The 15518-nt window shown below is 51.6% G+C and overlaps 2 protein-coding genes across 2 annotated transcripts; both read left to right on the top strand.

Moving 5' to 3' along the window:
* Window positions 1-548: 548 nt before the first annotated feature.
* Window positions 549-5171, top strand: LOC125430625 (deoxyribonuclease-1-like). Its single transcript, XM_048492654.1, has 8 exons — window positions 549-695; window positions 2383-2471; window positions 2995-3078; window positions 3427-3542; window positions 3704-3816; window positions 3989-4143; window positions 4505-4601; window positions 4845-5171. Exons 1-8 carry the CDS (start codon window positions 549-551, stop codon window positions 4896-4898), a joined length of 855 nt encoding a protein of 284 aa, XP_048348611.1. The 3' UTR covers window positions 4899-5171.
* Window positions 5172-7513: 2342 nt separating this feature from the next.
* INTS15 (integrator complex subunit 15) lies at window positions 7514-15435 on the top strand. Its single transcript, XM_048492653.1, has 6 exons — window positions 7514-7836; window positions 10413-10634; window positions 11941-12106; window positions 12671-13198; window positions 13724-13763; window positions 14834-15435. The coding sequence occupies exons 1-6, from the start codon at window positions 7645-7647 to the stop codon at window positions 15039-15041; spliced, it is 1356 nt and encodes a 451-aa protein (XP_048348610.1). The 5' UTR covers window positions 7514-7644; the 3' UTR covers window positions 15042-15435.
* The last annotated feature ends 83 nt before the right edge of the window (window positions 15436-15518 follow it).

Below are 15518 nucleotides of genomic sequence, written 5' to 3'. Positions count from 1 at the left end.
ACCTGCTCTTAACCACAAAAGCACTGTCAATTGCACGCCATCAAGTGTTGGGAGTTGGAACCCAATCTCTGCTGCACACTGATACAGCCACAGTACTTCTGTCTTCTCCTTGAATGGCCACCACCTGCCAAGGTCGGGAAGACTCCTGTTGCTCCGAGAAAGTGCAAAATGGAAATGTTCAGGACTATAATCACCCTTGTATATAATCACTTAGGAAAGGAAAGAAACAGGATCGTGGTCATAATTCTCCGGGAAGAATGTGAGTCCTTTCCCTCCTGCTACTGTGCTGTTCATTGGATGTCTGTCTGTCTTTTATGTCATAATTCTCTAATTGTGTGATTCTAGTTTTATTGCATTGCTTATGTATGTGCAGCACTGGTCTTTATTTCTCCATGTTACAGTTTTGTAACTCGACAGCCAAATAAACAGATATATGGAAAGCAGGACAGTGCCCAACATTCATTCCAAGCCAGCCTCCCTCTTTCCCTCTGCCAAGGGAGGCAAGCAACGGCCCCTCTGATTCCCTCTTTCCCTGCAGGATCGGGGCCATGAAGTCCATGCTGCTGCTTGCCTTCCTCTGTGTGGCTCACCTCCTGCCAGACTCAGCCTTTTCCCTGCGCATTAGTGCTTTCAACATCCGGACCTTTGGGGATAGCAAGATGTCCAATGATACCATCGGTGACATCATTGTCCAAGTGAGTTGCCTTGGCCGGGGAGAGGCGTTTGTCCATTCAGGGGCTCCAAAAGACGTTGGGTCGGGGTCTCCAAAGGGACAGCTGCAAACTTGTCCTGCTGGTTAAAAGGCGATGAAATGCAAGAAGTAGACATGTGGAACATCGCTGCATTGGCAAGTTCAGAACGTCCATTTGAACTCGGCACGACCTGATGAGACCCCAACAGGTTGCAAGTCTCACCAGATTCCTGGTTGCCCCCCACCCCAGGAATAAAGGTGAAGTCTGAAACAGAGGTGGTTTTTTTAAAGGCACATTTTTCCCTCAGAAAAGGAACTCCCAGATCAGCCATTCTCAACCAGGGTTCCCTGGTACCCTGGGGTGCCGTGAGCATGTCCCAGGGGTACCACGGCAACACTACCGCCCCCCCCCCCTCATTTTTGTGGTGTCTCCCACTGGCGCCAGCAAGGACATGGAGCTGGCCCATGGGGCAGGGCCTGCCACAAGGTCAGCAGCTGCCACCACCCCCAGTGCTTCCCTTCACCCTGGGAGGGGAAGGTGGGGGGTGTGGCAAGCAGGGGCAATGGGAGGGGAAGGTGGAGGGTGGCGGCAGGGGTACCGTGAGATATGAAGAGTGAGGTCAAGGGTACCCTGACCTCGAAAAGGTTGGGAAACACTGTCCCAGATTCTAGTCCACTTATGAACTACTCTTACTGTAAAAATTCTTTTTCTAATATTCAGTCGGAACTTTTCTCCCCATAATTTATATCCATTATTGCAAGTCCTCTCTAGCTGTTACTAAAGTGTGCCTCCATTTCAGACCCCACCCCTGCCCAGTGCATGTCCGTGTGTCCGTGTCCGTGTCCGTGTGTGTGTGTGTGTGTATCTGCCCACAGACTAAGAAGAGCAACCAACATGGTCAAAGGTCTGGAGTCCATGCCCTACGAGGGGAGACTTGGGGAACTGGGGATGCTTAGTCTGGAGAAGCGAAGGTTAAGGGGAGACATGACAGGCATGTTTAGAGATTTGAAGGGATGTCATGTCAAAGAGGGAGCAAGCTTGTTTTCTGCTGCTCCAGAGACTAGGACACAGAACAATGGGTTCAAGGTGAATGATAAGAGGTTCCACCTAAACATTAGGAAGAACCTCCTGACAGTCAGGGCTGTTCGACAGTGGAATGCACTACCTTCTTTGGAGGTTTTTAAAAGAGAGGTTGGATGGCCATCTGTCAGGAGTGCTTTGGTTGTGTGTTCCTACATGGCAGGGGGACTGGACTTGATGGCCCTTGGGGTCTCTTCCAACTCTATGATTCCCTTCTTATATCTGAGGATTCACAATTATGAACAGAAAGATGCTGACTGTATATTAGGGAAATTCTTTTCACAGCAGGAGTTGTACAGTACAACAGTGGGATCAGCTGCCAAGGGAGGTCCTGCTGAGCTCCCCTTCACTGGCGGTCTTTAAGCAGGGGCTGGATGAATACTTGTCTGGGGTGCTCCAGGTTGATCCTACATAGAGCACTAGATGGGCTGTGTGGACCCTTCCAACTCTCTCAGTCTGCAATTCAAAGCGGGTGTCTGTCAGGAGGCCTCCTGGCCCTACATGTCTTGAAGGCACAAAAGTGTCAGGAGCGTTCTGGTCTGCTATTCCTCATCACGGGGGTTTGTGCTCAGCGCTTGCCAAGCTCTCTCTCCGCTTCACGCCCCTCTAGATTTTGTCCACATATGACCTCACCCTGGTTCAGGAGGTCCGAGACTCTGACCTGAGTGCAGTCCGGAAGCTGATGAACCTGCTCAACCGGTATGCTGTGGCAACAGAGCGACTTTGGGGGCAAAGACGTCCCAGCCCCGGGATGGTAGAAGGCGGACGGGGCCAGAAGGTCCTTTTTCTCAAGGAAGAGATGGAGCTGGGCCCTGAGGTGACCCTACCAGGGACACCTAGCCCCTGACAGACCACTTTATCCTTCAAAGAGAGCCAGCGTAGTGTAGAGTGGTTAAGAGCAGGTGCACTCTAATACCCCCTCTGCTGCTTGAGCTGTGGAGGCTTATCTGAGGAACTAGATTAGCTTGTGCATTCCCAACACATGCCAGCTGGGTGACCTTGGGTTAGTCACAGTTCTTCTCTGCTCTCTCAGGGTGTTTGTTGTGAGGGGGGAAGGGAAAGGAGATTGTAAGTCACCTTGAGTCTCCTTACAGGAGAGAAAGGGGGGATATAAATCCAAACTCCTCCTCCTCCTCCTCCTCCTCTTCTTCTTCTCTTTACTTGTTGACATCGGAAAACTGACTCACTATTTCCGCACTGCTGTTGGCTCCTTTCTCCTCAGAGGGTCAGCGGAACAGTATGACTATGTGATCAGCCAGCCCTTGGGACGCACCAGCTACAAGGAGCAGTATCTCTTCATTTACAGGTGGGTAGAGGAACAGAAGACCCTGGGGCCACAGCAGCCCCCTCCCCCCACTCCATGAGTACAACATGTTTCTGCAGGTGGAACTCTGCATGTTCAGGGATGCAGCGCACACACTTCCCCGCTTTGGACCTCACTACCGCCCTGGTGTTCTTCCTCGCCTTTCCACCCCTATCCAGGTGGCAGCCCCTCCCCCTCCTGCACCCAGACCCTGGTGGAGGGGAGGGCCTTCTCCCCACTCTCTGCCCTTTTGCCATCCTTTTGCCTCACCTTACCTCCCCCCACCCTTCCCTCAACCCCCTCTTTCTTGAGCTGGCACAGAGCAACTGGTGCTTGCATCTCTCAGCGCAGGGTGGACCAGGTCTCTGTTCTGAACAGTTATTTGTACGACGACGGGTGCGAGCCATGCGGCAACGACACCTTCAGCAGGGAGCCTTTCATTGTGAAATTTGCCGCACCTCACACTGGTAAGGAACTCCACCCTCCCAACCGGCAGCTCTCTAGCCTTCCATGGCACCTGGGATCTCAGCCAGTATGACCACGGGCTGTCTGCCCAGATGCCTTCAAAAAGGGAGGCCTGTTTTGACAGTGGCTCGCTGGATAGCACAGCATTCTCTGTTTGTCACAGAGGTGAAGGAGCTGGTGCTGGTGCCTCTGCACACTCCACCCTCGGAAGCTGTGGCAGAAATTGATGCGCTCTACGATGTCTACCTGGACGTGATAAGCAAGTTGGAGACCCACGTAAGCCACTCCAGGGCCTGTGGCTGCTCTGTTCCCTCTCCCCCTCTCCCTGTGCATGCCAATGAACATCCACCAGCATGCTCAGAAATTCCACCCCAAACTGCCCAGCAAGCAGCCCGAATGCTGAGTTCCTTCGTCCTCCTCCAGTTCAGAGTCTGTTTCTTATTGGCAGGACATGCTCTTCCTGGGGGACTTCAATGCGGACTGCTCATACGTCCGCCCAGAAGACTGGCCCCACATCCGCCTGCGCACCCACAGCAACTTCCAGTGGCTCATTCCAGACACTGCAGACACCACCGTGACAAACACAAATTGTGCCTACGACAGGTGAGCCCCTGAAGATCTATGGCAACACTTCTCAGCACAGTTGCCTCCCTCAGAGGGGTAATGGAGAAAGGGCAGCAGAAGCTGGAGCTGGAGCAAGTGGACACGCTGTTTGTTCAGGCAGAGCAAATCCCATGGCTTACCATCGCTGCCTCCATACACAAGAACTGTGATGTGTGCAGCTGTGGTGTGTCCTTCCTGTCCTGGGAGCTGCCCAATGGAACTTCTCCTCCATGCACGTGGTTATCTGCCCATCCCTCTGGGCACCCATAGCCCCCGTCCGGAGTCTCTCCGGTTGCTCCCCAAGTAGCATCCTTCTTTCCTTTGGGCCCTCACGCATCTCCGTCTTCATGGTGCATTGCAGGATTGTGGCAGCAGGGCCAAAACTGAGAGGCAGCCTAGTGCCTGGAACAGCCCGAGTGAATTACTTCCAGCAGACCTTCAGCCTCAGCTACAAGGATGTGAGCAGCTTTTTGGAGCGTGGATTGTGGGTCAGCCGAGCCGAGACCATCAAGGACAATGCTGGGCTGCGGGGCTGGGGGTTAGGTCAAAATTTGTCCCAGGGGCACACTTCTTCCCTTGGAGGCATGAAATTCTGTCCCTGGTACATTCCAGTGAAAATGTTAACCCTTCATAATCTGAGCTGCCTCCAGAGCCTGCCTTTGTCTGCCTCTTAACTCGTTCCTTCCTTCTCTCCTTTTCAGGCCCTGGCAGTCAGTGACCATTTTCCTGTGGAAGTGATCTTGGAGACCCTCTAGGCTCCCTTTCTTTTCCTGCACAGCCAGTGATCCAGAGAGACTGCAAAAGAGCCCCGCAGCCCGCCCGATTGAGGCTGCCAGACATCGTGCGTGACCCGTAGACCTTGTCTGAAGCGAACCTTTGTTTCCGATGCAATCAGCAGTCTCTCTCAGGATCTTTGTAGAACGTGATTAGTTCTGTTCAAATATTTTCTCCTATTCTTCTGAGTGTCTCATCATGTCATGCGCAGTCTGAATAAACACCAGAGGGCCAGCCTCAGTTCTTGCTCAGTATTGGGTTGCTTTTTCCTTGCAAGCAGATGCCGCTCTGTCTCTTAAGCCCCTTGCCTGCTTCTGAAGGCAAGAAGGAACAGTCCAAGAAGGAGGCAGCAGTCTTGACATTGGAGAAGAAGAAGAAGAGTTTGGATTTATACCTATAAGGAGACTCAAGGTGGCTTACAAGCTCATTTCCCTTCCTCTCCCCACAACAGACACCTTGTGAGGCAGGTGGGGTTGAGAGAGATCAGAGAGAACTATGATTAGCCCAAGGTCACCCTGCAGGAATGTAGGAGTGCGGAAACACACCCGGTTCACCAGATAAGCCTCTGCCACTCAGGTGGAGGAGTGAGGAATCAAACCCGGTTCTCCAGATTAGAATACACCTGCTCTTAACAACTACACCACGCTGGCAACATGGTGCTAGGAGAAGCGAAAGCAAGGTCTTGAAAGCAGAAAAGTGGCCAGCGATGAGCCTTCGGGCCTTAATTGGGATACCCAGGGCTTTTCTAAGGCAGGGGGAAGAACTGAAACATGAAAATCCTGATGTCAACCTAACTGAACATTAATTATATGTGATGCACTAGTTCACGGGGTGGAAGGCAAGTGACCCATTAATCAAAACCTCACAAGAGTGTGCCTGAAGAAGTATGCATGCACACGAATGGTGATACCCAGAATAAAACTGGGTTGGTCTTGAAGGTGTCACTGGACTCAAATCATTTTTCTGCTGCTTCAGACCAGCACCTGAATCTATCTCACAAGAGGATCTTCTTCCTCTGCTACTGGAATTTCTTTCTTGGACAACGTAGTATTGCCCAAAATAGGCAGAGACTACCATTTTGGTCCACTAGAATTTTGTGAAGCATGTATTACATAAAAATATGTCCTGCTGCTTTTTCAAATAACGGATCAATACAGACGTGCACTTTCTCTTGCCGCTGTCCTTGGTCAAAGAGATTCGACAAGTTTAGGAAACATGGGGCCCTTCCCCACTTACCTTATGCCGCGCGCTTCTCTACAGAAGTACCGCGGGGTCCCGCGGTACTCCCCACTACTGGGGCGGCGACAACGCAGCCGCCCTGATGCAGCCGCTCTCGCGCCTCCTTAACGCGCGGTTTTCCGCTCCTCTGGAAAACTGAGCCTTTTCAATGAAAAACCCCGGCCGGCTCAAACTTCTTACAGCAAAGTGACTGAAGCCCACCTCCTCCGTATAGACATGGAAAGGAGCACAAGAACCCCTTGGGGCTGGGGGCTTATGGATAGCAGGGATAAAATTCTGGGAGCAGGATATTTCCCACCTAAATCCTACCTCTACTAGTTTCCCATTTGCGCCTTTGCATGGGAACTTTTCATACTTTATACAGTCTGAGGGAAAGCCCTGTCTTAAGAGGCATTTCTGTCATAGACAGGAAAAATGCTAGTTGCCAAGAGGGTTTTTTTTTCATTCCATCCCAAAATGTGCCCATTTAATTTCCAAAAAGGGGGAAAGTCCTCAGGCTTTTCCAGTTTTAGCATTTTGAGTGAAGAAAAACCTTGCATGAAAAGCAAATTATTTTATGGCAAAAGAGAAAGTATCTTCCAGCAGTTTTCATTCAGGGCACCCTAAATTTTCCACAGGAACACCCAAAATGCTATCTGAAGAGACAGGAGTGAAAATAGTTCCCAGGAGTTTTTACACACACCTCAACATTCCTGATGTCCCCTTTTTAATATCCAAAAAGTCTCCAGCTTTTAAGAATGAGACACCTTGTGTGAGGGGAAAACCTGGCCTTAAGAGCCATTTCCCTCATGAGAAAAAAAGTTTCCCAGGAGTTTTTATTCCAAATTTTCCAGTGGAAAACAAGAAAACTGTTATTTAAACACTTGGCACGGTGAGTGAGGAAAGATCCTGTCTAGAAGATCCATGTTTCCCGAATGACAGAAATGATGGCTCAGGGGTTCCCCACTCACCCCCAGCAGCGCAGCCCAAATCCCTCTCATTTCCCCACAGACTTCTTCCTCCCATAAGATATTTTCAGACAGAAAACTTTCTTTAGTACGGTTGCCAGCCTCCAGGTGGGGGCTGGAGATCCCCCGGAATCGATCTCCAGACTACCTCAATAGCTTTCTTATTTGTTTATTAGTCTGAATAGTCATTCCACATTTCGTGTACACTGACTGGACCAGGCGCACTCTCTCAAGTGCCACCCTTAAATCGCCAGGAATTTTCGAACCGGGAGTTGGCAACCACAGACTCACTCTTAAGCGCGCCGCCATTGGTTCGGGTGTCCACGTGAAGCTCCGCCTCGCACTTCCTCGCGAGGCACGCCGGTCCCCGCCCGTGGCTGCCGGCAGGTGGCGCTGCGAGCACGCGCGAGGTCCGTTTAGCCCTCGGCGGCCGCCGTCGTCGTCGTAGCGAGTGCCTGGCGTGGCCATGGCGGCGGGAGTGGGCCGGTGAGCGCAGAGAGACCGGGGGTGCCCGACGCGCGTCTAGGCGCACGTGTGAACTATGAGCGACATCCGCCTCTCGCTGCTGCGGCGCGACGCCCTCAGCGCCGCCAAGGAGGTGCTCTACCACCTGGACATCTTCTTCAGCAGTCAGCTGCAGAGCGTGCCTCTGCCCATGGTGGACAAGGGCCCCGTCGAGCTCCTGGAGGAGTTCGTCTTCCAGGTGCCCAAGGAGCGCGGCTCCCCCGCCAAGGTAGGGCCCTAACACAGCATGTCGGAGTGCCCCCGCCCCTGCACACGTTTCCGTCTCTCCCCCGGCCTGAGCCCAGCGGTGCTTGCCGGTCTCGGCCTCTGGGTTGGGAATCCGCGGCCTTCCCCCTCTCGCCCCCCGCCCCAGGATCCAGAGTGCCGCCTCTCCGAAGAACAGGAAAGCGGATCAAAGTCGCTCATCTGTCCAGGCAGTTTATCTTTATTGATTGATTGCTGATGACTTATTATTGCTAATTTATTACTAGGGCTCCAGTGTAGGGTAGTGAAATAGCTAGCAACATATGAGGGTCCACCTTCCAAGAGTCAAAGCTCTGTCCTTAGATTTCTGATTGGTTCTGCAACCCAAATTCTACTGGGCTGGGCTGCTATTTATTGAATGTGTTGACTCATTCTGTGTAATCCATCTTGAGTCCAAGTGAGAAGTGGGTTGCAAGTAATGTGACTAAATAAAAATAGTAAATAAAGCTCCCCTTAGAAACACAGAGGTGGAAGGGACCTCAAGGGTCATCAAGTCCACCCCCATAGTGATTCGTCCCTTCCTGCCTTCCCTCTCATGATCTGCCTAAATTCACCAAACCAGCCTAGTTGTCAGACTGCCCCTGGCCTCTGCTTCTCAACCTCCAAGGGAGAGCCCCCCCCCCCACCTCCTGAAGAAGTTATTGTTGTGGGCTTCCCAGGCTGTGTGGCTGTGGTCTGGTAGATCTTGTAGCCAGCCACAGATTCAGGCAAAACGTTAGGAACAAGATCTACCAGACCACGGCCACGCAGCCTGGAAAAACCACCAGAACCAGTTGAGTCCAGCTGTGAAAGCCTGCCAAGGAAGGTTGTTCCTCTGAGGAACCGCTCTTAACTGTCAGGAAGTTCCTCCAAATGTTTAGCCAAAAACTCTTTTGATTTAATTTCAATCTGTTGGTTCTGGCCCGACCTTCTGGGCCATCAGAAAACAACTTTGCCCCATCCTCTATATTTCAGCCCTTCAAATACTTCGCCGGACAAAATGTAGCATAGTGGTTAGAGGGTCAGCCTAGTTGCTGGGAAACCAAGGTTAAATCCACTCTGCCGGGAAGCCTTGGCCCAGTCACAGGTTATCAGCCTGGCTTGTCTCCCAGGGTTGCAGTAAAGATAAAGTGAAGGTGAGGAGATCTGTGTTGGCCACTTTGGGTCCTTATTGAGAAGAAGGGGGTATAAAGGAAACAGATAATGTATCTGAGTATAACTGACACTGGGGAGCCAGTATGGTATAGTGGTACTCTGATCTGGGGATCCGGGTTCAGTTTCTCCCTCCTCCACAGGAAGAAGAAGAGTTGGATTTATATCCCTCCTTTCTCTCCTGTAAGGAGACTTAAAAGGGGCTTACGAACTCCTTTCCCTTCCCCCCTCACAACAAACACCTTGTGAAGTAGGTGGGGCTGAGAGCTCCAGAGAACTGTCACTATCCCAACGTCACCCAGCTGGCATGTATTGGAGTGCACAGGCTAATCTGGTTCCCCAGATAAGCCTCCCCAGCTCAAGTGGCAGAGTGGGGAATCAAGCCCGGTTCTCCAGATTAGAGTGCACCTGCTCTTAACCACTACACCTCGTTGGCTCTGATGGGTGATCTTGGGCCAGTCACGGTTCTGTGAGCCCACCCGGAGGACAGCAATGGTGAACCACCTCCAAACATTTCTTGCCTTGAAATCTCCCCTGGGGTCCCTATATGTCTGTGGTGACAGCACTTTCCACAACAGAACTGGCGCTAACTACCTAGGATTTACAGATCATCTCAGACATGCCTTCCATGCCACCCCAATGGCTGTCAACTAACTCCTTCCTGTGGGGTTTGATCCCTGCGTACCTTTTGTAAGGGGGTCTGGGAGAGAAATTTTCGAGCTGGGATTTTATCCTTATGGTGAGGCACTCAATATAAAACAACCCCCCTGCACTGGCTGAACAAAGCTGCTGCAGGTGTGGTTAAGGTACTAACACATAAAACATGTCACCCATTAGGCAGCCAATTTAGGTTTGGTATTTCTTATATATTAAGGAACAATGCTCATCACATACAATTGTAATCATATTATCTCATATCAACAAATTTCATCATTCACTGTTGTATCATCACATGAATTATTTTTCTCTTTTTCTATTCAATAATCTAAACGTAAACATAAACGGCTTCAAAGGTGTTTCCACATTCATTCAAATTCCAGGTTCTTGCAGTTGATCACAGAGTTCATTCATAAATATTGCGGTCTTCAATTCATTGCTGGCAGGAACGCATCGCATGAAATTGCGCTCATAAAACACAGGACTGTGTTTTATGTGTTAGTGCTTATTTAGATGTTACCTACATCTTTGTTACCTTTACCATTGTGGTTAAGGTACTGCCAATAGAACCATTTTGCCTCAAAAGTTTGAAATGCTGTCTGCAAGACCCCACCCCAAGATTTGTAGGCTGCCATTGGAGGGCTGCATCCCCTATTTTAGGGCAACTGGCTTCTGCTCTGGAACACAGCCGGTGAAGAGGATCCTTCGGAGGGGCAGCTAACGGCAAAGGGGCCCTTTTCTTTGTGTTTGCAGAGGCTGAATTCGCTTCAGGAGCTTCAGCTGCTGGAGATCATGTGCAATTATTTCCAGGAGCAGAGCAAGGACTCTGTCCGGCAGATCATTTTCTCCTCCCTCTTCAGCCCGCAGGGCAACAAGGCCGACGACTGCAGGATGGCTCTGCTGGGCAAGCTGGTCTCCGTGGCCGTGGCCGTGTGCAGAGTGCCCGTCCTGGAATGCACGGCTTCCTGGCTGCAGGTGAGCCCTGGACGGGGGCAGAACTGGCTGTGCGAAAACACGCGTGTGCCAGGGGTAGAACCGCCCGAGGGCGAGTCCTTCCTATGCATTCTCTGACCGTGCAGCACCCACCAGTAGAGTGATGAACAGGCTTCTTGCCTCGGAGTGGCTGTTGCACATCTTCGGCCGCAGTCCTGGGGCAAAGGGGAGTTCCATCCGCTCTGACAGGTTCTCCCGCAGCGGCTTTCATCCACTAGTTCACGATCAGCCCCTCTGAGTCTGTCTCTGTGAAAGGGTGTTGTGTGACTCTGTGTCATGTGACTTAGTTCTTTTTTGATCTTTGGAGGGCAACAGCTGTAACTTTGTGGTGTGGCTTTTGAGCTCTTAATTTCAGCACTTCTCTGAAATGTGGGAGAGAACTGAGGAATCGTGGAGTTTGCTGCCAGCAGATGTAGGAAAGACCATGAGCGAAGATAAAAAGAGGGACAGTTTCCTGAAGCTTACCAGTAGCGATATTTTATGCTGACTGTAAAGGAAACCTCCATGTCCAGGGGCCGTATATCTCTGGATAGCAGGGCTGAGAAATAGCATTAGGAGAAGTTTTGCCCTCGATGCCTTTTTTGGTAACTGGTCGACCACTGTGTGAAACAGGATCCTGGGCTCTTCTTACATAGAGAATTCAGCTGCAGCCCCCCTGAATGAGCCACTGCGTTCAGTAATGACATTTTCTTCTTAGCACCTTATGCACTTGTGTGATGTTATATTGCAGTGGTGGCGAACCTTTGGCACTCCAGATGTTATGGACTACAATTCCCATCAGCCCCTTCCAGCATGGCCAATTGGCTGATGGGAATTGGCTGATGGGAATTGTAGTCCATAACATCTGGAGTGCCAAAGGTTCGCCACCACGGTTATATTGTGTAACGTACATCCTGAAGAATCTCTCCAGGCAGCCAGCCAGAATCTCTCCAGGCAGCCAGCTTGGTGTAGTGGTTAAGAGCAGGTGAACTCTAATCTGGAGCACTGGGTTTGATTCCCCACTCCTCCACCTGTGGCAGAGGCTTATCTGGTGAACCAGATGTGTTTCCCCACTCCTGCATTCCTGCTGGGTGACCTTGGGCCAGTCACAGTACTCTCTGAACTCTCTCAGAGAGGAAGAGAAAGGCAGGATATAAATCCAAACTCTTCTTCTTCTTCTTACAACATGCAACAAATATGGCACCAGGCACTTCGCAGTCCCAAGGAGCGGCTGATGTGGTCTGCCCTGGCAACTGAGCTGGTGGTAGCATTGCTGCTGGTCATTGCCACATTTGCAAATCTCTTCCAGCGAACCCCGACCGTCTACTGTGTGAGGCTGGCCCGGGCCTTGGTGGACGACTACTGCAGCTTGGTGCCGGGTTCCATCCAGACCCTAAAGCAGATCTTCAGCACCAGCCCTCGCTTCTGCTGCCAGTTCATCACATCAGTCACTGTGCTTTATGACATGTCTTCAGGTAATTTCCCAGCCCCACGGTGCCAGCGGGCGCAGCGCATGCATTGTGCATGGAAGGGTTTTTCTGCATAAGAGTGCTCAAGTTCTACAATATTTATTTGTGGGCTTTATTTATGTCCCACTTTTCTCCCCAGTGGGACCCAAAGTGGTGTACAACATTTGCCCCCTCTCCATTTTACCTTTGAATCAACCCGGTGAGGTAGATTAGGCTGATAGCATGAGTTACGATCTTTCCTGGAGGGGGCCTGCACTGCAAGAAAGCTCAGACTGTGGGGGGATCATCTGGCAGAGGCGGGGGATGGGGGGAAGAAAGAGAAGGGGGAGCCCGTACAGAGAGTGGCGTGTCTGAGCCCACCCGGGCTGGAATAGAGTCCAACCCTACCGTGTGAGCTCCTCTTGCTGCCTCGCTGCCCCTCTTTCTGCTGCCGGAAGAAAGGGGTTTGGGGCCTTGAATGTGTACACAGGTTCAATGTCTGGTGTAAAGGGGTTGTGAACCTCCTGAGAGCTGACACAACCTGTGGGGCTGACAGCAGCTGCTTTAGAGGTGTGCTTCCCTTCCTTCCAGATGACCTCATCCCCCCTCCAGACTTGTTGGAGATGATCGTTTCGTGGATCTTCGAAGACCCCCGCCTGATCTTGATCACCTTCCTGAACACGCCCATTGCGGCCAGCCTGCCAATTGGATTTTTGGAGCTCGCCCCTCTCAGCGGCCTGATCTGCTGGTGTGTGAAAGCCCCCCTGGCGTATAAACGGAGGAAGCCCGCCCTGACGAACGGCCACCTCAACGGCAAGCTCGCCAAGGGCACTGCCGCAGCCTCGGACAAAGACTGTCAGCCTCTGTACTCCAAGCTGCACCTCAGTGTCTTGCAGGTTCTGATGCTGCTGCAAGGTCACCTGACGGAGAAAAACCTCTATGGCCGCCTGGGGCTGGTGCCCTTTGACCAAGTGGTGGTGTCTCTCGTGGATGACATCAGCAGGCTCTCTGACGAACTCAACCCACTAAACGCCTCCCAAGAGGTGGAGCTGGCCCTGGACCGGCTGGCTCAAACCCTGCAGGTGGCCATGGCAGCCGGAGCGTTGCTGTGCACAAGAGGTTTGTGCCCCGGGCAGAGGAAACCACGTGGTGGGAGTTGGGAGGAGTAGGAGGAGGGCCTGCAGCAGCATTCTCCAGGAACAGCCTCCTGGGTGAAGCATGACTGCGTGCCAGTAAGGCTCTTTGCCATCTTGGGAAGCTGCGACAGTTGTGCAGTAGCTGAACTGGGTAGTCTGCATCTCTGCCGCAACTCTGCTTCTCAGTGCTCATGCCTGCCAGCATCCTTAAAACAGGCCCAGAAGCAGCCCATTCCCTTCCCTTCTCCCGTCATCTGCATAGCCCAAGCCCCTGAGAAATCCGGGTCTGTCTAGGCATGCTCCCGACTGAGAGATCGTTCCCATACCTGCTCGAGCTGACCTCCCTGAAAGTGCATCCAAGGAGGCCATGCACCACAGTCATCACTGAGCAAGCAGTTCAGTGCAGGAAGCCTCTGCTGAAAAGCGCCCCCCCCCCGCCCCCCCAAAAAAGGGAACAGCCCCGTGGCAGATGTTTGCTAAATCCTCACTTTTTTCTGCTTTCTTTCAGAGGACCTCCGGACCGTCTGCTCCAGACTGCCGCACAACAAGTAAGGAAGCTGGTGCTTTACAGCTGTAAATGGTGCCATGTGCTTCCTAAGGGCACCTGCCACTCAGCCTCTCCCCAGAGGGCGAGGGAGGAAGCATCCTGCCCCTTCCCATTTGAGCAGGGATGCTAGAGTGCCATGTATGCTTTAGCACCAGCTCCTAGTTGGCATATTGTGGTGGCCACAGAGGTTGTCCTTTGGGCATTCTCCCCTGGATGCTGGTTTGTAGCAGGCGGTTTTGTTCTGCTGGGTGCTCCCAGCTCAACCTTTCCTACTAACAAAAGGAATCTGGGAGTCTTAGTAGACCACAAACTGAACATGAGTCAGCAGTGTAATGCAGCGGCCAAGAAAGCCAATGCGATTCTGGGCTGTATCAATAGAAGTATAGTATCTAGATCGTGGGATGTAATTGTGCCTCTCTATTCTGCACTGGTTAGACCTCACCTGGAATATTGTGTACAGTTCTGGGCACCACAATTCAAGAAGGATATTGACAAACTGGAACAGGTCCAGAAGAGAGCAACCAAAATGGTAAAAGGCCTGGAGTCCATGCCCTACGAGGAGAGATTTAGGGAGCTAGGTGTGATTAGTTTGGTGAAGAAAAGCTTAAGAGGTTACATGATAGCCGTATTTAGATATTTAAAGGGATATCATGTTGGTGAGGGAGCAAGCTTGATTTCTGCGGCTCCAGAGACTAGGAGTAATGGGTTCAAGGTGGAAAAAAAAGAGATTCCATCTAAACGTCAGGAAAAACTTCCTAATAATAAGGGCTGTTCGACAGTGGAATTCACTGCCTGGGAGTGTGGTGGTCTCCTCCTTTGGAAAGTTTTTAAAGAGAGGCTGGATGGCCATCTGTCAGGAGTGCTTTGATGGTGTGTTCCTGCATTGCAGGGAGTTAGACTTGATGACCCTAGTGGTCTCTTCCCACTCTTTGATTCTACCTGCTGGTGGCCTACAGTTACCCACCCAGTGCCCGGCCACCAGTACCTCAACAGGAAGCATCCCAGCAGCCCCATTGCTCAGGCTGTCTGTGCCTGTCTAGACTCTTTCCTCCTTCTCTCCTTCCCTCACAGCCTGCTCCAGCTGGTGGTCTCGGGCCCAGTCCAGCAGCCAGCCCATGCTGCTCTGCCGCCGGGGTTTTATCCCCCCATCCACACGCCCCCGCTGGGCTATCCGACTCACACAGCGCACTCTGCCATGCCTGCACACCCGGCTCTTCCCGCACACCCCGTGCAGACCTTTATACCAGGCATGGCCTTTCCCTACCGGCCCATCCGCTGAAGGAATTTCTTCCAAGCTCCAACTGGCAAAGCTGTTTCCCTTCCACTGGGAGCCTACACAGACGTCCCAATCCCCTTGGGACACCATTCTTTTACCTCCGTGTTTAATGCTGCTGCATGATGTCTGGAGAGAGTTCTTCTATTCTGAGAGTGAACCAGTGGCACCGGATATAAAAACGGGACAGTCTTTTTAAAGTAAACCCTGTTGTGTATATAAGAAGCCTTGTGGATATAGGTGGACTTTTGCTACTGCAGTGCCTGGGATGGGGAAATCTCATCCCCAATTCTTCATCAGTAGAAATTCAGATGAGGCTTGCAGAGGAGCCAGAAGAGCTTCCAGTTAATATATTAGCTTTTCTCTGTGAACATGTATGTATAAAATTTGCCTTTTTTAATTTTTGTATGCCGTTTTTACTTTGGAGCATAGCAATGTGGCATGTTGAGGTAAAGTGTGTGGCGGGGCGAGTGGGACACAAAA

This window comes from Sphaerodactylus townsendi, linkage group LG04 (assembly GCF_021028975.2).
Source record: "Sphaerodactylus townsendi isolate TG3544 linkage group LG04, MPM_Stown_v2.3, whole genome shotgun sequence".
Lineage (NCBI taxonomy): Eukaryota > Metazoa > Chordata > Lepidosauria > Squamata > Sphaerodactylidae > Sphaerodactylus > Sphaerodactylus townsendi.
The sequence above is the reverse complement of the archived record's forward strand: the minus strand, read 5'-3'. Positions and strand labels throughout refer to the sequence as shown.